At 38.5% G+C, this 22,882-nt stretch overlaps 1 protein-coding gene across 4 annotated transcripts in view; it reads left to right on the top strand.

Moving 5' to 3' along the window:
• agbl1 (AGBL carboxypeptidase 1) overlaps nt 1-22,882 on the top strand; it is a 211,838-nt gene that overhangs the window by 127,311 nt on the left and 61,645 nt on the right. For all 4 annotated transcript variants that reach the window (XM_084396546.1, XM_084396547.1, XM_084396548.1 and 1 more), the window contains one exon: nt 5,346-5,526. In XM_084396546.1, coding sequence (XP_084252672.1) covers nt 5,346-5,526 — 181 coding nt within the window. The remainder of the gene's footprint in view (nt 1-5,345; nt 5,527-22,882) is intronic.

Here is a 22,882-nt window from a genome sequence, read left to right on the forward strand (position 1 = left end):
CACTGGACAGAATCCAGAAACTGGGCTCATTACATGAAAATAATGACTTCGCTGTTCGGTTTTGCCCCTTTTTTCAACTAATATTTTGCTGGAGCCGATGCTCGGCTGGAAGATCAGCTCTCAGAACTGGTACATTTGTCCCACTGATTTGAGATCTGATTGATGATGTAACTGATTTTTGCCTGCCATTTTATTTTAGCCAGAAAAAGAGTTTTGAGGACATATTTTAACATGCATAATATGATTAAGCATCTTTATGCTTTCATGAGATGGTTTTGATGCAATGATGAAATGATATATAAAAAAAGTATTTTTTTGTATTTCAATATTTTCCATGGACATTTGAAAAATATCAGGGAATTTTAAAAGTGTTATTTCCAAACCTGGAAAGTCTGGACGTAGTAAATGTTAAGTCATTAGTGGAAAATGTTAGTAGTCAAAATAACTTAATTTTATATTTTACAGCCAGTGTACCTGTAGTCATGTTCAGTGGTAAAATATTTTAACTAAATATGCTATATTAAATTTTGTGTTTTGATTAGGTATGCTATTGATATCTTATTATTAATTAAAATATTTAATACAAATAAAATATGCAAATTGCCTTGATATTGTTATGGGTGTGTTGATGTCATACACAAGAATAAATCTGAACGCATAAAATAAAGATTATGAGTCTAATTATAAAATCAGATAATATGGTTGTAAAATAAAGATGCCTTCATTGTAAAAACTAGGATGACCCCATTATAAAAAACACAGACACATAAAACAGTGAATCCTCTTGTCGCGGAAAGTGTCTCCCTGCAGATCGCTTTTGGCAAAACTGTCATGCTAAACGGGATTACTCTTGATAATTAACAACCCAAGAAATGAGCACGAGTGAGATTCCTGTGGAAGACTTTTAATTAATAAAAGGCTAAATTAAAAGCTGCATTTTCATAAGCTTTGCAGGGCAAATTCATCTCATGATTGCAAATGGACAAGTCTGATATGTTCTAATTGGACCTGATTTGCATATACAGGAAAGGATTACAGAGATTGGTTTTGATAGCTTAAGGCTGGCTTTGTACTTCGCGATCAAGAGGCGTAGACTTTTTCTCCCTGGGCGTGTATATTAGTGAAGAGTGTGTTAGTATGTTCCACTGATGATTAAAAATGTATCACGCATTTAAGCAAAATTATATGACTGGCAGACAGATATGAACATTTATTTACAGAGATTTTATATTGTTTGCTAGATTTGAATTCTAGCAACTTAATTTGTTACTCTGTTGATACTCAGGACAAGTCTCTGACCAGTGCTGGAGTCTACGTCTAAGTTTAGGTCATTGTCTTAGGACATAAACCCATGGTTTCACAGACAAGGCTTAAGCCTAATCCCAGACTAAAATGCATGTTTGAGCTGTTTTACTGAAAGCAACTTGAACTGTCATATCTTAAAATATGTCAGTGCCATTGTTTTGTCTCAAGATGCACAATAGTAATTACTTTTTCTAAGGCACATTTAGAAAAGCTGCTTAATGTCCTAATTGAACTAAGGCCTAATCCTGGTCTAATCTAAGCCTTGTCTGTGAAACCAGGCTAAAGTGTAATACTAACAGCTTAATTTTTTACTCTTTGTTGTGTGTGATATTTAGGAAACGTCTCCAACCTCCAACCTAAGTTCTAGACCTAAATTACACATAGACCCAGACTATGTCTATTGCTGCTTCTGAAGTGTATTATACTAACCACTAATTTAAGTCAAAGTCTGAGTCAAGGTCTAAGTTGGTGTCTAAATCTGGTTCTGTGGATATTTACAAACTTAATTTGATAAGTTGGGCTGTACTGTATTTTTGCGTGCGCAAACACATAACCTATATTTATAAAACAGTTATGTCCGGTCGAACGATGTATTAATTAACTTCAGATTGGATTGTGTTGGTAATAGGCACTTACCTAACACTAAAAGATGTTTCGTGCCTCTAACAAGTGCTTTCAATCTTCTTTCTGATCTGAATGGTATGTGGAAAACACTTGAGTTTTGCTACGTGTCCCGGCATCTAGAACACAACTGAATGCTTTTCAAGCGTCTCCATACTTGGAAAGTACTTTTAAACAGGAAATGACAAAATATTTATATACATAGTTACAGCGGGTCTATTTGCACGGGATTAGTATTACTGAGGTCATTTTTCCGGACCTTTTTACTGAAGGTAAAAGTCGCCGTAATCTTTACTGACAATGTCCGTAATAGGGATGCACCGAAATGAAAATTCTTGGCCGAAACCGAAAACCGAAAAAGAGGAAACCAAGGCCGAAAACCGAAACACCGAAAGAAATTATGCCAATTATTGTTAGTACCATTGCATTTATGGCTATGACTGTGTACTAAGTTTACTAAAATCAAGGCATTGCAATTGCATAAATTAATATTAAAGTTTCAAAGAATAAATCCATTAAAATTTTATGCAAATATTTATTTAGCATTTGCAAAGTATAAAATTAAATGTTTAACTTGACCCCACTCATGTGTACATTAAATAATAATGTAAAAGCCTACTGGCCTGGAGAAAGGTTTAAAAATGAAATGTTCTCTCATAAAAACAAAGTGCATTTAGGTCAATACTGCCATAGCCCAAAATAATATCTGCAGTTATATGCTCATGGACGTGAGTTGCAAAAACCATAAACAGCTCAGGTAAACCTCTGAGAAATGACGGCTGCTCTGCACACACACGCAAAGGTCTCTCGCTCCCTCTCTCTGCCGCGCGCGCTACGTATGCGCGCTCATGCTCGCTCGCGATTCCGGGAGATTTAAACTAATTTGCGGGCATTAGGGAGCCGGTATCAATACGCGGGAGACTCCCGGAACTTCCGGAAGACTTGGGATGTCTGTGTTTTGAAAATCGCTGTCCGTGGGTCACTCTTAGATATATTTAAATACGTCCACACCGCAGATATGTAATGTTGCTTCAGACAAGCACGTGCAGGTCGCGGTGTCTGCTGTTTGCGTCATCACAACATTTCGGCCGTATTGTTTCGGTGATAAAAGTCTTTCGGCCGAAAACCGAAAATGCACTTTTGGGCCATTTTCGGCCGAAAATTTTCGGTGGCCGAATATTCGGTGCATCCCTAGTCCGTAATGATTACTGAGATGGCACATTCGGACGGGACTAAAATCACAGAGAAGCTCTGGTAATTATTACTTTACCCCACCTCTCCATGTTAAACTAGTCCCGTCCGAATAGGGCTTAAGTCTAAGAATGCCACTTACACGTTCTTATAAATCTGAGGACTGGGAGACATTTCATACTCTATTGGATCTTTATGGAAATCAACTACACTCAAGGAACCCATGAAACCTGTATTTTTTTTCTTCACAATGTGCAGTATTATAAGCCCCACTTTCAAAAGCCTTTCCTTTGAATGTCTTAAGTGCCATTCAACAGAGGCACATAAACCTGGCTATTTAAACCCTAACACACACCCCACACATTTACATACATGCACACAAAGAGGAAGTAGATGTTTTTAGGCAATGTCAGTGGGAGGTAAGTTTGCTCAGATAGCAGGCTATCAGGAGAGACAAAGACACAAAAGGGAGTTGGTTTGCCCTCTCATCTTCCCCTTTCCTTTATATTTTCTGTTTTCACTTCTCTTGCTCTTTCTCTGTATACCATTTGGGTTGAAGTAGACTGTGTGCCAAACACTCCTCCGTACACACGGAGTGAAAGCCCGGTTCTTAAAGGATCGGGCTGTACTCTTCCCACTGGGAGCGTGGGAAGGCTGACTTGTGTGGTAGCAGCAAAGATCTATCGAAGGACTCCATTCTCTCGTAGCTTCACGAAGCACTCCCACGTCTTTATTCACTCGCTTTGCGTGTGTGGCAGACAACATATATTTTATTGGGCATTTAGCTGTGTGAACATGTAAATAAGTGTGTTAAAGGCGAAAATACACATGGAATGGAAATGTGGGGGTTTCTTTTCACAGATGGACAAAAATAGCTCCTTGAGCGTATTTGTGCAGTGTAGTTTGCCTGTTGGATTTAGAATGGAAGAAGCCCAGTAGTTTACAGATTACTTTGGTAAGACAGAGTAGTGACAACACCAAAGTGAGAGAGTGTGAAGGCAGAGATGAAGGACAGATGGAGAGAGAATTTAAGTGGAGAGGACAGAGGCTTTGCAGGCGAGACATCATCAGGTGATCAGCCGAATGCATTGAGGGCCTGAAGTGTCCGATTCCGACTTGAATTGGAATTTAAATTATCTCCGTTTTTTTTTTTTTTTTTTGCGGAACTGAAGCAGCCGGCTCTTGAGGGGAATTGAGTGCCGTGCACAAAGCTGATATGATATTTATCAAGCATATTTTATCTGTAGGACACTTTTGTTAGAGACACCTGCTTTTTCTCTGTATTGTTTTGGTTTTCAGCATTTAAACTGCATCATACTCCGCAATCAACTTATAAATTGTTGTTTAAGGGTCAATAACGTGACGCTCTTATATATAAACAGTAATTTACAAACAGATTATGAACTCAAAGAAAAAGCATTGACTTACTGTATTATTTTTCCTCCCATCTCATGTTTTTCCATATTCATTGTAGGGGTTCCGGTTCAGAGATTTCTTAACTTATTTCAAAATAATTTTCTTGTCATCATCTTGGCCATCCTTATTTGTCATTGACCCTTAAGCTAAATGCAAAATTGTAGGTTGCTATTCACTTACTATTCATGGCAAACGTATGCTATTCATTATAATGGCAATAGGCGGCAATAACGGCATTATCTCATTTTACGGCTCAAAAAAGTAAGAAAAAAAAAAAAATCATCCCAGCCTAATTGTATGGACATATTCAGATTCAATTAAATACAGAAAATGAAACGGAGCCGGTGAAAGAGCGGATAAACAGAGACCATGCAGAAACTCATTATGAAATCATCAATACCAGAATCACACAAATTAGTTGCTCCTTCTGCCGTCTTTTGTGGGGCAGCAGCCAGGGCCGTAATAGTCAAGCTAAATTAAATTTTAATGTGTTTTTGATAAGCTTTGTCCCTCTCTTTTGGCTTTGTAAACTTGCTCAGCAAGGTGATGTAATTGCCTGTCCAGATGAAACGAGTCGAGGGAGGTGTCAACTGAAAATCTGACGTGCCTTAATTGCCGTTTAATGTTCTGACAGCAAAGCGTCACACTGATTTGGTGGCTTTCTCTGGTTTTAAAAGTGAAAATCCACAATAGAAGCTGCTCAGTTCATGCCACTGGTTATAGTTACAAGTATTAGTCATAAAGTAATATAATTGTATAATTAAGCAGTGTGTTTATAAATTTAAACCTTGGTGTACTGATGGTTCTTTTAGGTAACCGGCCATGTGTGGTGCTGACAGCAAGAGTTCATCCAGGAGAGAGCAATGCCAGCTGGGTACTGAAGGGCACGCTGGAGTTCCTGTGCAGCAGTGATCCTGTGGCCGAGAGCTTGAGAGAGGCCTACATCTTCAAAATCATCCCCATGCTCAACCCTGACGGGGTCATTAATGGCAAGTATGTACACATGCATGCACATTGTGCAAAATGACTTCATTTATTACTTTCAAAACTTTAAATGTGGGAAAAAAAAATAAACCTTTGCATTCTGTTCTATTTTGTTGAGCAGCATCTAGCTGTCTTTGAATGCAAGAACGTGTGCTGTAATACTGGCACCTTTGCTGTTTGTGTGTTGTTTGATCTCGGTAAGTGTTGAATGAGGAGGAACATCGTTCGAGAACTTTTGTATGGTTGAATGAAGGTTGTACTTTGAGCTTGATTTGCACTTACTATATTATGTACAGATCAGGGACAAGATTCATTTGTGGTTTTTGTTTTTATTATTTAGGAGTAAATCCCCCAAACGATAGTAATTTTCACAGTTTTTTTGTGACTTTCATTTCTTTTATTATGACCGCCGCTAGCGTAGCTAGCGAAAGCGGTCATATAGGGATTGTCAAAGTTTTTTTTTTTTTTTTTTTTTTGTCACCTTACTGAATTTTTCGTCAACGATACCAGGGACACCGAAGCACCGGGGAACATGAAATTTGGTGGGCATGTAGCCCCACTAGACTTCTAAGGAAAAATTTCGTTTGGTCCCCGGGGGCCACTCCCCCCCCGCGCTGGGCCCCCCCAAACCCCAAAAAATGCAGTTTTTCCTAAATAACTACCTGAACCGTGGCACCGAGGATGAAGACATTTTTATGGTATGTTGGTCTACTAGACTTTTACGGAAAAATTTCGTTTGGTCCCCGGGGGCCACTTCCCCCCCCGCGCTGGGGCCCCCTTAAATTTTTCGTCAACGATACCAGGGACACCGAAACACCGGGGAACATGAAATTTGGTGGGCATGTAGCCCCACTAGACTTCTAAGGAAAAATTTCGTTTGGTCCCCGGGGGCCACTCCCCCCCCCCCGCGCTGGGCCCCCCCAAACCCCAAAAAATGCAGTTTTTCCTAAATAACTACCTGAACCGTGGCACCGAGGATGAAGAAATTTTTGTGGTATGTTGGTCTACTAGACTTTTACGGAAAAATTTCATTTGGTCCCCGGGGGCCAATTCCCCCCCCCGCGCTGGGGCCCCCGTAAATTTTTCGTCAACCATACCAGGGACACCGAAACACCGGGGAACATGAAATTTGGTGGGCATGTAGCCCCACTAGACTTCTAAGGAAAAATTTCGTTTGGTCCCCGGGGGCCACTCCCCCCCCGCGCCCCCCCAAACCCAAAAAAATGCAGTTTTTCCTAAATAACTACCTGAACCGTGGCACCGAGGATGAAGAAATTTTTATGGTATGTTGGTCTACTAGACTTTTACGGAAAAATTTCGTTTGGTCCCCGGGGGCCACTTCCCCCCCCCTGCGCTGGGGCCCCCGTAAATTTTTCGTCAACGATACCAGGGACACCGAAACACCGGGGAACATGAAATTTGGTGGGCATGTAGCCCCACTAGACTTCTACGGAAAAATTTCGTTTGGTCCCCGGGGGCCACACTGACATCCACACGCACAGACACACACCCATACACACACATACAAATCCACATGCACAGACACACACACACAAACACACACGCGCACACATGTACGCACACATACATACACGCACAGACACACACACACACACACACACACACAGACACACACATACACACACACACACACACACACACACACAGACAGACATGCACATACTATTACTTTTTTTAGGTATATACATAAACACGCAATACAGCCAAATTACTCCACGTCATTTATTTTTGTGGAAAGCCAGTGCAGGCCTGAGCGGCGGTCATATTTTGTACCGCGATGCGGTACATCTAGTTTCTTTATATAATAATAATAACATATATTTTCATATACATACACATATTTATATATAATTTTTTATTTCGTAATTAATTCACTTTTTTTTTTTTTACTGAAACGGACTTAAACTTTTCACACTTATGTAACATGTTAAACTAATGGCCTTACAAAATAAATAAAATAAAAAAACATTTTCATTCGGTTGCAGATTTTGATGTCAGATGTAGATTCAGATATCCAGATTTTGATGTGGTCCATGATTCTGATTCTGGTTTTGATGTCCTGGTAAAAAAAAAAAAAAAAAGCTTTTTAATACTAGATTGATTTTTATATATATATATATATATATATATATATATATATATATATATATATATATATATTATTGTAATTGTATATAATTTTTCACATGTATGAGTGTGAGGTTTTACGTTTTCTTTTCTTCTTCTTTTTCCAACAACTCAGTGACAGGTCACAAAGATGTCAAACCATGTCGGTTTAAACTAAAAAATCTTTCCATCACAGCCTCCAGGTTATATGTGAACTCTCGTCATCATATGAGTAGTAGGTCCCTGCGTTTGGCACAATAATATTAATGATTGCCTTGGGCATCTGTAAGCAGGCTATTTCTTCCTGCCTGAAAGTTCAGTCACCATCTTGTCCAACAGAGCTGCACACATTAAAGCAGTCACCTTTTTGCCCTTGGAATTGAGTGCTGAAATGAAAAAGACAAATGCCAGCATGTTTTAATCTAACCGATATCGCCATACCTCCCCTGCTGTTCTGAGCTAGATAGTATTTACATGTGTAAAACCAATACAGAGGTCAACTCTATGGCTGAGCCTATTTAACAGCTCTCCTTCCCGGCTTATCAACACTCTATTCACAGTCAGGGAATAATCGATTCTCCTCACGGCCGAGGGTGACCTGGTTTCCTCGCCGAGAGACCGGGGTCTCCTCTGTTGCGTGGCCTCCCCCTTATCTCCAGTCATGTGCACAGGAGCTTCTGTATGCCGTGCTATTGATCAGGCATGCTAACTGTATTAGAGAGGATGCTCAGAGAATGGAGGTGTAGATCAGTGGGCGGCGAGTTAAAGGAGACTCACTCTTTCCATCCGAGCATGGATTTATTCCTCTAGTAACCTTATAACAAGCGTGTCAATGAATTCCCACATGATCTCCTGAAGTTATAGGCTCCAAGTTTGGAAATGTGCAATAATCAGAAGAGTTATGGCTCTTTTATGGACAAGAGAGTAGGGGAAGTGGGGTAGAGACACAAGTGCAAATAGCCCACCTTGTTGGCAGGGGCTATTTAGACTAACTCTGCTCACCATTATCTGATTGAGTCAGAGTAAGGTAGGTGGTGTTAGCTCTTGGCAAGTTCGAATCCACCATTTTCCTATTGCATATGAGCTCGGAGAGGCATTCATTTAAATAACTTTTTTCGAAAAGTGGAAATAAAGTGCCTAACGGGTATTGAATATTGTGAATAACATGTGTAAAGGGTAGGGGAGGGCTTTAGGGATAGGGAAAGTAATGGCAGCATCCAATTAATGATTTTAATAAATATAATCATATACACTGAATAGTATCGCATACTGTTTTATAATATACTACAATACAGCGAGGTGCAAATAGTATCTGCCTAAAGTTGCACTAAGAATAAATAGCATTTAACTACTATTTACACTTTGTGCAAAGAAAATACTGCTATTTTCCCTTTGTGTAAATTGTGGCAGTTACTATTTGTACTTAGTGTAAATAGTATCTTAAAAGCTGCAGCCAAAATTAAATTCTGTCATTATTTACTCACCCTCATGTTGTTCCCAAAATTGTTTGACTTTCTTCTGTGGAAAACAAAAGAAGATTTGGTCTAATTTTTGTTGTTTTGGACCCCATTGACTTTCACTGTATGGACAAAAACACTTGAAACATTCTTCAAACTATCTTCTTTTTTTTTGTTCCACAGAAGAAACGTTATACAGGTTTGGAATGACATGAGGGTGAGTAAATACATTTTCATGTTTAGGTCGTTTTTCACAGCACGTGCACCAATGCAATCCCAGACTCTTATTGAAACCATTTAGTGTTTGTTTTCCCATCAGCCCCTACAAATTACAGTGACAAATTTAAAGCGCCGAATTCACCTTAAGGGTATTACTTCCTGTGTGGGTATAGCCTTTATTAACAGTTCAGGGCAGCTTGTTGCTTGGTGACAGGTCTGAGGTAAGTAGGAGAGCGTTCGATGCCTTAAGCGCTGATCTCACATCCTCAATAACACAGATGCATTGCTGTTGGTGCAGTTAGAAAGCAACATTGAGATATGCATTGTGTATTTACTGGAGATAAATAACTTTGTAGTTTTATTCAATTTGTCACTGTTAGTGTGTTCAAAGCCTAAAAGTTTAGCAACAGAATTCACAAATGCACTAGCACAAAGTCCACCGCATACTAACAAAGCTGCAGAGCTCACCTTTAAGATTGGACATCTTCTAAATATGGGCACTTTCGTCAGATTCATTTATATGGTAATGCAGTATTGCATAGATATAAATACAGCGGTGTTGCAAGCCCTTTGAAATGGAAATGACAATGTGTGAAAAGGTCACATTTGCTTCCATCAAGTTTTAAAGAGAATATCCATAATGTAGGTCAAGGGGTCTGATATTTTGTGAAACCCTCTGTCTGTTTTGAATTGTATTTTAACAACAAGGAAAAAGTGTTTATGGAGATGTGAAAGCGGCGTTCATTGTGAAATGCTATTAGCACAAACCGTTTTATTATACTGTTAGATAATAAAACATGATTATGATTACTTCAAACTCATATTTGTGGCTTATTGACTGTACAATTAGATGATGATCAGTAATGGCTTGTTATATAGAATATTTATGTTTAAGAACAAATTTTAATCAAATTAGCATTATATAGGCCATTTCTTACTTCAGAAAGGTGCAATGTAGCTTTTGTTGGTGGCTAGATGTACAATATATTCATTTTAAACCACTCAGATCTGTACAGCAACCCGAGAGAAGCACGCAGCTGTACACATTTTTCAAGTTTGTTGATTCAACAGTGTGAAGTTTAGCTCTCTCGGTGCTGTTTATGTAGCATGTAGCATTAGCATTCAGAGATCTGTTTGAATTTCTTTGTTGAAATTGGAAAAAGACAATCCGTTCAGCAATCTTTTGTTGACTGCGGGGACTGAGAGATGTGAACGGATGTGACTTGTGACAAACAGCAGTTTGGCGTCTAGTGTTATCTTGCCGAGCGACACATTGGGGGGTGAGATTACAGAGCTCACTTCCTGCTCTGGCTTAGCATGGGACAAAACAAGAGAGGTGTGAACAGACTGCGGCATTCTGAGGTTATGTTTTCATCTCTGGGTGTATTCATCACAGAGGCTGTTGTCAAAAGCGTCTCTCGGTAATGTCAAATAGAATTGGGTTTCCGACATTGTGAACTCCCATACGAATTGCACATCAGCTGCACATAGCCTGCGGCGTCGTGTCCCATTGTTCCTGATCACCTTCTCTGTTCATACTGTTTACAATAAAAGCTGGACTGGTAAACATGAAGCATTGATAAATTATGTATTTGGACTTCACAATTATTCAAAATCAGTTTTTATGTGACACTGAAACTGTTAGTATGCTAAAACTCTCACAGAAGTTGCGTTTCTAAACCGTTGAAGCTAAAATTAGTCAACCTCATAGTGGGTTGGTGGACGACTAGTCTTCATATTTGAACCACCTTAACAAATTCATCACCTTTAACAATTTAAAGTCTGAAGTTGAGTGCGATGGATATGATTGTCCTAAGAGGTCATTCACAGAGAGATTATTATTTTTTGTTTTGTTAAAGGTACAATATGCAAGAATTTTTTGCCGCTAGAGGGCGCTACATTCCAAACAACAACGGCGTAGCTTGATGACGATGTGAAGGAGCGTGGAATAATGGGAACTGTCGCTTTAAACTCCACCGTGGATGTAAATCAGTCAGACGGGAATCGAAAAATCATGTTCATGGATGAGGTTAAGTTTTATTTTTATAATGGGGGCGTGGTTCAGTGCGGTCTGTAATGGGAGAGAGAAGAGACGAGCGTCCCGCAAGTAGGTCAAGTGCAAATGACGAACACCTGTGTCTTATTGCAGTGATCGGCGTGGAGAGACCGCTTATAAGCCGCGCGCTGGAATGAGAGAGAATTGGACGCAGAGAAAGAAAACCGGTGGATCCGAGCTCTAATTTTTGAACTGTTTTGTGCCGTCGCGGTTGCCACGGTGAATGCGCGTTGTGCACGACTTTTGTTTGTTTTGTTTTATTTGAATAAAGTACGAGTCCCAGTCACGCCGATCCCTGTCTTCTTCCTTCCTGACTCTTGAACCTCATCACACTTTTATTTCATTAAAATGAATTAACCGCAAGAAAAGTAAGGTTTAATACTAAATTGGTTATCATAGATGTTACTGTATGTCGAATTCATTGTTGTAATAACGCAGCGCAGTTTTACGTGTTCTAAACAATTGTTGTAAAAGTACATTTGAACATACCCACATCATTTGCCAAAATACTGATTAATCTTTATGTATAACACATGCTATTTACATGGCCATAAACACCAGACGTGATAAACAATGTCAATGAACTAAACACAAATCTAAAGCAATAATACTTCCCTTACATAAACATAACTATTACCGAATGCTACATTTGGAAAATATAAAATTAAGCATATGCTTTGTTGACAGAACCAGCTGCAATCGGTAAAGAATAAACGTGTTCCATAACGACTGCACGAAACAAGCTAACTTTTGTTGCTTGATAGACGCTACAAATACAACTTCCGCATTTGTCCAGGACTCCACGCAGTACGAGCGGAAACCGAGGATAACGCGGATATGACGCCATTGACTGGCGACTCCCTGCTCCCCCCTGCTCTAACGCCCCGTTTCCTTGGTTAAAATCGCAATTTTCTCACGATTTAAAAATAGTTGGAAACATTTGGGATATTGTAAGTAATCAACTTAACAAAATATATAACACTGTTCTTGAGATTATGGGATATTTTAATGCAAAATTCTTACATATTGTACCTTTAACACGAGCCGGAGGGCAGTCGAAGAGGGGAAAAAATTCAAGGTCTAGAGACGCGTTTTTTTTAAGTGAACTTTTGACTTGAGAACTGCGTTTTTAAAACGTTGTGTCATGTACAAAACACACAAGACGTAAGCAGTCCAATATGTCCATCTTGCTAGGCCTGTCACGATAATCAATATATCGACTTATTAAACAAAATATGGACATGACCTTGATCATTTTTGGGGACGCGATATATTGCCCATTATGTTTACAGAAAAATTCATGTCGGCAACATTTTTCCCATCGTGCTGTCTCTGTCATCTTATTTGCTCTCTGTGTCTGAAGGAGGTGTCAGGCAGCTCCTTCATACACAGAGCAGACATCGACAGGTGAAAAGAAGGTTTCATTCGAGGCGTTATAGTATTTTTCTGACGACAACAACAGACATTTTGGAAGAATAAGTCCAAATGCACTTGGTTTTCCATGTAATCTTGTGCTAGATGGACGTGTTTGACCGTTGTGTTCACGTCTTTCGCAGCATCTTGTGCATGACGCGGCGTTATAAACCGTGACGCTCAAGTTAAAAGAAGTTCTTCAACTTTTAAAAAACATGCCTCTAGAAAAATAGATTTATCAGCAGATATGGCCGGTTGAGGCATCTGTGCCTTTGTTCATATAAATCTGACTGCTAAGTAAGGTTTGTGTTTTTCAGCAAAAGTGTGCAGCAATACTTTACTGAGAAAAGAAAATCAGGGTGAAATCTGTAGATGGAAAATCTCCATTTAAGTGCCTTTTGTGCATTTGCAAGTGTGTTTTCTTTTCTACCTGTTATTTTGCACTTCTTGTTAGCAAATGGCCTACTTTCATTATTATGCTGTTATATTTTGATTATATATTCAGTGCAGTGGCATAAAATGGTCTTTAAATGACAATAATATCGCAATTATTTCTGGGACAATATATCGCCCAACAAAAAGTAGTTATTGTGACAGGCCTACATCTAGCATGTTTACATAGAAAAATAACTGAAAAGCAGTGCAGTAAAATGCAAAAACGCATTGTGTCAACGACCCCTAATTGTGTGTCTTCCTTAAAGGGATAGTTCACCCAAAAATGAAAATTCTGTCATCATTTACTCATGTTGTTCCAAACCTGTATGAGTTTCTTTCTTCTGTTGTACACAAAAGAAAATATTTTGAAGAATGTTGGTAACCAGACAGTTGATGCTAGCCATTGACTTCCATGGTATTTATTTATTTTTCGACTATGGAAGTCAATGAAAGAAACCCATTATGGGTTTGGAACAACTTGAGGGTTGAGTACATGATGACATAATTTCCATTTTCTGGGTGAACTATCACTTTAAGACTGACTAGTCTCGACAAAAAAAAAAAAAATGTCGATTTGCACATCCTAGAGATTTCACAGGCCTGAATCAAACCTTAAATCTTCAAATTGTCCATTTCAACATGACAAGCGTTTTATTTGTATCTTAATTTCCCTCAGACAAATATTTTGCATTGACTGGAGAGGACAGATGTATCTGATTCACTGATTATTGGATATATTTGACAACTATTCCACACCTATTCCCCAGGCCAATGTCAGCTTGGCACATTGCAACCATTTAGGGCAATTCACATGAATCATCGGCCCGACGGCTGGCACGGATCAGGCTGCGCTCAGCACAGTTGAGCAGGCATCTGCCAGTGCTTTCTCTTACTGTGGCGAATCACCAGATGAGGTCTCTCATAAGCTGCCAATGCTTGTGTGGGCTAGCAACCCAGATATGGCGTTGGATAAGAACGCGATCGGCTTGTTTGCTTGACTAAATACTCTGTAAAACGAACCAACAAACATCATGCTTTGTTAGTTCAAATGCAAGATTTGGTCTGAAAATGTAATTTGTTTGACCACTGTGACCAGTGGAAACCTGAAGGCTGTGATGTAAAATTTTGGTTTGGAGAGCCAGGGGAACTTTAAAGGCTTTTAACTGGCCTGTCAGATCACAGAATGGTTGAAAAGGGTTTTAGAGGTAATGATCACAGCTGTCTGCCCGTACAAGCTGGATCTGTGTACCCACACCGGCATACGTACCTTTTTACAGAGGCCCCTGATGTGTCATTTGTGCGCGAGCTGGGATGCCAACACTTTTGAGTGTCGTGTGTTCACCCTATGGCATGTTTCAGATTGTTTGCTTTGAGAATATGGCACGACTGCCCATGTTTCTGCAATGTTTGTTTGGGAAATGAGCTCGGCGAGTTAGCTTTCACAGGCTGTAGATGCTGCATCTCGATTGACTCAGCATAAAATTACTTAATTGAGTTCTGTGATGCTCTTTAAATGAGAGATTTGTCTTTTAGGTACTCAATTTAGCAACTTGGACGTGCGTTTTGAATGTTTTGTCTCCTTGAGTAGATGACATTAGTTAGCCGAATAATCAAGAACTGAAGTGGGAAATGGAGCCAATTTGAGTATTTATTTTATAATTTTTTAATACAAATTTTTTTTAGTTATTGATTTATTTACACTATACAATGTCATCATTTGAGAGGCCAAGTGACCATTATTTTATTTAACTGTTTGTTTCATTTTTTATTTTATTTTATTTTTATTTTGTTTACTTTTCATTTTATTATTATTATTTATTATTTATTATTGGTGGCACATGGAACAGGCTTTTTGGCCAAAAACATCTAGATATTTACATTAATTTCTAAACATTTGCATTATAATATAAAGGTATTTGAGAACGTTTTATTTAACTGTTTAGCGATATTAGTATAGTTCATATAAATCAGCTAATCTACTTCATGGTTTTCAATGGCATGACTTTCACTTCTTATGAATTCAACCTTGGGTGGATCATAGCAGAAAAAAAATTCATTCTTGGGTCACTTTGCTCTGCCTGCAAACCTTTTAGTAAATCAGAATTCATAAGAATATCGGCCTTGATATTTATAACCAGTATGAAGCGTATGCAGCTCCATAAAAAAAAAAAAAAAACTCAAAAATCATGTTCAATTCTGCTGGAAGCAACTTTCTGTAAAGGGTTCCTTTTCTTGCCCAAGCCCAAATGTACTCCGTGACCGTGGCAAGTCGGTTTTAACTGTGCCCAGCGCCACACCTGGTGCTAATTCAATTCTGCAACTTTCTGCCTGTTGCTGACACTCAGAAACTCTCCGGTGACAGTTTTCAGGTAATGAAATAACCCTTTTTTTCCCATATTCTTTGCCCCTGTCAGGAACATGGAGTACAATACTGTCACGTCAATGGAAATGATTCAGCTCTGTAAAGCGAGATGAACTCTGAAATATTTGGTCCCGGCAATGTACGCTTTCTCTGGCTGCTCTTGGGGCGTGAAACACACTTTCACCTCCTCAGACAGGAAATTTAAGATAGCCTGACCCTGTTCAGCTGCTGGTGCTGACGCAGATTCTGGCTTTATTCTCAAGGTATTGGCTGCCTGGATAGACACGGCACCTGCTGCACAAGAGGAAGTGGGGTGTAATATTGTGCTTTTCTCATTCTGAAACTGGCCTTGAATTTGCTCTACATTTCTAGCTATTTCCCTCGATTCATTAATATCTACCTAGCTGGATTAAAGATGCTAAGGTTGTATAATATCAAATTTACCCTCAGGCCTTATCCCGCTGGCCCTCACCCCTAACGTAAAAAAAAAAACCAAAAAAAAAACTAAAACGATCCCTCCTAACAAGGATTTGTTTCCCATTGTTCCCTCTGGAAACATGGAAACCGTTTTTGTTTAAACAGTCTCTGTAATCTCCAGCGCACGCCCCATCTGTCCTATCAGCCTGTTTTCCAAAGCCTGCAGCCACTCATTTCCGGCCTTGTTGTTTGTTCTTTTCCTTTCATTCGTATGTTTTTCCCCTAGACAATTTGAAAAAAAAAAAAAAAAACGGTCAAAAACATCTCGCAATGAAACGGTCTGAGCGATATTTGTTCTCACCGGGAGTGAGGTGATCGTTTTATTGTACATGTAAAGGCACCAAAGCATGGATTGATTCATTCATAGTTTGTCGCACATGAAACAAACACAGATCGGGGGCGGCTTCCCGTCCATGAACCCAAACCTGGAGATGGTTGGAAGTGGGCTGAGCTGTATTAAAACGTTTTGATGCATGGGGGCAGTCCAGCATGCGACAGTGACATATTGTGGAGGCCCCCGTGGGCTGGAGGCAGACAGGTAGAAGAAAAATGGATATTGGCCCGTGCTGTTCATCATTCCGTTGGGGTAACAGTGACCACAGCCAACTTACCCTCAGCCAAGCCCCCACCATCTTCACCTCCTCTCTTCCTTCTCTCTCTCTCTTCCTCTGAGTTGCTTTGGTACAGATGATGGCCACCCAGTGTTAATTTGTACACGGTTTAGTTTTATTTGTGAGCTTTTGACCTTTAAATGCCCTTCACATGTTGGCAATGTTTTGTCATGTCATATACCTGAAATCATACCACACTTGATAACCACCTGAAATGGTTACGAATGGCTAGTTGATGAAAATAACATTTTGGTGATAATGTGAAAAATAAGATCTGGATTTTTTTTTTTTTACCAAATTTAGAATAAAAAGTCACAATATTCAGATATTAAGTAACGTTATGAGATATTAACAATTATGAGAATATAAATTGAGATGATTTTGAGATATGAAGTGAATAATTGCAAGAAATTAAATCTGAAATTATGTTTGTCATGAAAAACTGGTAGTGAAGACATAGTTACAAAATAGTTCAAATTAATGCTCTGTTGAATTTTCTATTCATGAATATGAATACAAGAATACAAATTATTTTGAACAGTAGTGTATTAAATCACAAATATGGGAAAATAAATAATATTTAAATATATAATTAAAAAAATTATAATAAGATGCAATATCTATCTATCTATCTACAGTATCTATCTATCTATCTATCTATCTATCTATCTATCTATCTATCTATCTATCTATCTATCTATCTATCTATCTATCTATCTATCTATCTATCGGTTGTGTTTGTTGTGTTTGTGGTTTCAATTCATTTATTTCCATTTATTTACCTTTTTAATGACTAGAAAATAACCTACTGCACTGTTTACGCTCTGTCCAACCACTATTATTTATTGTGTTGTCTTTAAAGAGGGTTTCTGTTGGTTTTAGCCCTTATTGGTAGTTTTAAGAGACTTTGAAGCCATAATATGTGCCAACAATCAATGGCCTTTTGAGGTTGACCAGTGTGAGGCGTAATTCAGGCCCACTCATCAAGACAGGCGGACACATTTCTCACATGTGGAGGCGCTCGTTGTTTTGTAATCTCTCACGGTGAGCTCTCAGGTTCATGAGCTGCTGGATGTCATCCTAAAAGAGAAACACACGATGAAGGAGTTTAAAATGGAGGGGGATGGAGAGGTCACGCACAACTGAAGAAATCGCCCCATCCAGAACGAATGGCTGTGACCTAGGGACATCTATCTAAGAGCTTTTCTGGTGGTCGAAACCAGAGGCGTGAAGATGATCCACTTGCCTGATCGGATGAAGGAGCACGACCACGGACATCAGCTGATTTATTTAGACAAAGATGTCACTATCCATACCGCGCAAGGTAAATTAAACGTAACCAACACCTTGAAGTGCAATATCTCCAGGGAGCGATGCTTGATCCGTATCGAGCGTCTGACCTTCTGCTTTATAATCTATCCATTTGTGTTCTACGCTTGTATCTGGAGCCAACCGCCCCCTATTATCAGAGTGCTGATGTATGCTGATTATTTTTTCTAAGCGACCATAAATTCAGGCTATTGATTATCTATGTTTACTACACCAAATGTGTCAATGGGATTCTAATGGCTTCCATGGAAGCAGCTGTGTTACCTAATAAAGATGCACAAAGCCAGAGCGAAATGTCAGTTAATACTAATGCCACGTGCAGTGAATTGTGATGTCCTCTTTTGGTACCACTGGTTCCGTAACTATATTCACTGACATATAGGTAGATATTCCACCCAAAATCGAGAAATCTACTCATTTAGGTACATTTAGTAATTTACTCACCCTTAAAGGAGAACTCCGGTCAATTTTAACATTGACCTCATTTTTTTGTACATTTGGAGTGCTGTCAATACAGAGAACAACGACAAAAATCGGTGTTGCCTACACCGTGTTATCCTCTTTTTAAAATTTGCACCCTGTTGACTTCAATGGGGCAATGTTTAAACCTGCTTTTAGCCTCTTAATATCCTTGATGTGTCATTACAAGTGCACAGCCAATGTGAGTGATTCCTTCAGAGTGAACACGAGTGAATCTGACTGCAGTAGATGTGAAAGATAAGAATAAAAATGATGTTATTTAAGCCAGCGCAAATACCTGTATTTACATCCTGTTTTCGGTCGAAGTCCAAAGTAGTCGATTGTCGAGTTCACGCCCATAGGTTTAGTTACCTATGATCACGCGCGTGAACTCGACAATCGACTACTTTGGACTTCGACCGAAAACAGGATGTTACTTGCTGTTTTTATATATATATATATATATATATATATATATATATATATATATATATAATTCACTAGCAATTTCTGAGTAATTTCTGAGAGGTTTTTTTCAGTATGGCTTTCTAAATTAATTCACAATTTTGAGATTTTCACTGACTAATCACACACATACAAGGTATCGTATGCATTTTAATGATGCTTTTAGCTTCTTTTTTAACCTTGAAAGCTCCAGTACCCATTTAAATTTGAATTTGAGAGGATCCATATCAGAATTTACAAAGTATCTCTTTAAGTCTGGGTTGTTGAGAACGGAATTTAATCAAGATGAGCATGACGGTTGTTGTATCAAGTTTTGAGCCTGGGCTTAATAAACAAATCACCTTCAAATACACTTCAAGGTGATGCATTTGTTCCATATTGGATTGGATGTTTTGCGAGATATAGTAAAATGAAAAGATGTTTGTTTTGCACTTTAATGTGGAGGAATGAATATTTGCGTCAACAAAAGTTCACACTTGATATTGCTTGAGGACAGGGAAATTTCAAAGCACGCAGTGAAGCATCAGCCAAATCAAAGCTGACTGAAAAAGATGATGGGAGAACACTATCCTGAGCTTATCTTTGCGAGAGAGCACAGCATGGTCCATTTGTCATTGAGGGGAAAAAGATGAGGAGGATGATGAAATTGACCAAAGATAGCGACCGGCATGTAACTTTTCATACTTTAATGCTTTTCAAGATCCTTTATGATTGGATGGTATGCAAGATACATTTTATCTTATTTTGATTCAGGCTGTCCCCCATTCTGAAAGAAAAGTGTACATTTTGGTGTGGGCTCAACCGTTTTTTCCTCTTTTTTTTTTTTTTTTTTTTTTTTAAACCTTGTTCCACAAGCTATCTGGCTGTCAGAGGCTGAGGGACCTGCTGTTGGCTCCAAGATTAGGATTGAGCTGGCAGCTCCATCCATTCAATTTACACTAGAGTCTAGCAGAAATCAACGCAGCAAGGCCCACGTAACACATTGCACCCTGGGGCAGTTGATCAGTCACAATGGATGGGCCATGATGAGATGGAAAGAGGGTCTTGGGTCTAATCTCAAGGCCCTTGTCACCAGCCCCCACCATTAAACATCCTCCTCCAGTGATGGGAAGTCCGATTCAATTCCGTGAATCAATTCGTTTGAACAATTTGAATTGTTTGTAACATTTCTGCTACTTGTCTATAATCCTAACTTACTTTTTGCCCCAACAATCTCATCCTCTTTAAAATCATAAGCGAATTTAAACATTCAGACAAATGATTCAGACCATACTTATTCATTGTAAAGATTCGTCTCAAAATGACAATTCATGAATCTGACATTTTCCCTCCTTTTTTCATGAACTTCCCTATTGCTTTGGCAAGAACACCAGTAATTGTTCAATGCCAGCAAGTTTATCTACGCAGGATCCCGTTTATTGTTCATAAGGTGACTCGTGACAAAAGAGGTCAAGGGACTGTCATGCTTTATAAGTGAAGGCAATGACAATTTCGCAGGTCAATGAATCCAGAAGCAGTGGCACACCATTGAGGTATTGTTTATTAAACTGCTTGTATTGGTTGTCTTCAAAGCGGGCCTGCTGTGTCAGCGGGTATAAGCCACACGTTATTTGGGGGTTGTAATTATCATCACCGTTAGGACATATGAGTGATAAGGACTTGAGGAATGGCCTGCTGAGCGTCACAGGAAATTGCACACGCAGAGACAGAATGGGCTGGCATGAGAGCCGGTCAGAACTGCGATACAAATTCGAACGTCTGGAAGAATTTATTCATTAGCAAACTGACCTTTTGTTTTCTATTTGTTGAAGACGCTTCACCACTCATCTCACTGGCTTTATCAGCTGTCTGATGGAGACACAGCTACTCGGAAGTGTGTTGAAACGACGTCAACAGATGGAAAGCACAGTCCGGTGGCTTATGACTAAATTCCACCAGGCATTCTACGATGACCCGTATTAATAAAAACTCTAGCGGATGCGATGCAGATTCATTACGTGGCATCTGTTCCCCTTCTGCTACCATGCTGACGTATGGAAAGAAAATATGATATCTCATGAAATATAATGCAGTATAAGTGGATTAAACCAAGTGGATGCATCCTGCATACTCAGATATATTCGGTAACATTCTGGAAATGCTGGAGAAAAAAAAGTGGTATTTGTTTTGTGTTAGTGTTATTCATTTATTTTAGTTATTTGTTAATTGTTTATTTAGCTTATTTTTGTAGTTTTTCATTTTATTTACTTGTTTATTTACTAGAATGTATAAGCATTATTTTAAATTGTTAAATGTTTATTATTAAATTTGTTATTTTGGTTGTTTGGTCATTTTGTTTATTTTTTACATTTTTTCTTTTAATTAACATTAGTTTGTTGATTTTTTTTCTTATAAAATTATTTGTTTGTTTGTTATAATTGTATTTTGCCTATTTATTTACATTTGTTTATTATCATTTTATTCTTTATACTAAGTTGGTCGGTTTAAGCGCTATTCTCTATGTCAGTGATATGAACAATTACATGGTTAGTCGCATTTGATTAGCATGTTAGCACAACCCACTAGTTGAGACCGCTTGTCTATGATTTTCGGTGATAGTGTGTGCCTTTCTTCTGGATTTAACTGCAAGCCGACACTTCCTGTAATAGGCACCCTCGGTTTTGATCAAACCTTGTCGTTTTACTCAATTAATCTCCCGCAGTTGTGGAGCATGCTGTGCTTTTTCCAAGTCCCAAATTCGAGAGCTCATTTGAATAGACCATGTTATTTTGTTGGCAAAAACATGTCAATTAAACCATGGAGGTCATAGATGGGTCATAAAAAAAAAATCATAAAATTAAATGACAACGTGAATTCCTCTTCCTTCCTCTTTCTTATTTATTGAGATCAATGAATGTTAAAAATACAGTGCTCATTATATCCAGGCAGGAAGAAGCACTTCTCGGTTGCTTTTTGCTCCAGGGTGGACTGCTAATGTTTTCAGACCTGCGAAACTCAAAACAATATAATTTAGTGTGGATCCTGGAGAATACACACTATTAGTACCCCTCAAGTAAAATGGGAAGGAAAGTTAGCAAAGAAATTGGATAACTTAACACTTAGTATTATCAAACAATAAATGATGACACATTTTAAAGAGACAGTTCACCCAAATATGACATTTGTCATTTACTCACCCTCATGCTGTTCCAAACCTGTATGATTTTTGTTTGTGTACATTCATATATAGTACAGCTCAAGGGTTCTGTCGCCGTCAAATATGGTACAACACATCTTGACATGAAATATTTGAAAGTTTTGAAATTTGAGAGCTACACTAGAGGGGAAGTTTTAGTAAGTAATGGCTTCAATTTCAGTTTGTTTCTCATATATACCTATTGAATTGTTAAGAATAATATAGAGCACAAGTTGTATTGGCTACTTCTGTGGGCCATTTCATTTGTGATTTTTGGAATTCGACAACCATTTTGGAAAGAGCAGCGTAGATTTTCTGCTAAAGTCTCTAGGTTAGGAAAGTAAATCAAATATGACAGTTTTCTTTTTGTGGTGAACTAGTGCTTTAAAGTCGACGCTAAACAGAAGTTGCAATAGTCTTTTCTTTCCAATTGGGATGTATATTCAAGTGAAACGGCTTCTTGAGCAAGAAAAAAACTTGATTTTCTCAGTTGGGAATTGATTGGATGGTTGTGGTTTGCTATTGCTATATATACAGTGCAATGCGTAAGTTAATACACCCATGCTAAAGTTGACTAAAAAGAGGAATAAAAAATCATATTTTGGAAATTGAACTTAATGCCTTAATTAAAAAAATTAGGAAAAATCCAACCTTTAAGGACACCAAATTTCTTTGTGAATGAATAATGTATCGTAAATAAATGTTCTTCCTTTAAATACATGGTGCATAAGTTAGTACACCCCTATGTTAAATTCCCATAGAGGCAGGCAGATTTTTATT

The sequence above is a fragment of the Rutilus rutilus genome (assembly GCF_951802725.1).
Source record: "Rutilus rutilus genome assembly, chromosome: 23".
In the NCBI taxonomy this organism is placed as follows: domain Eukaryota; kingdom Metazoa; phylum Chordata; class Actinopteri; order Cypriniformes; family Leuciscidae; genus Rutilus; species Rutilus rutilus.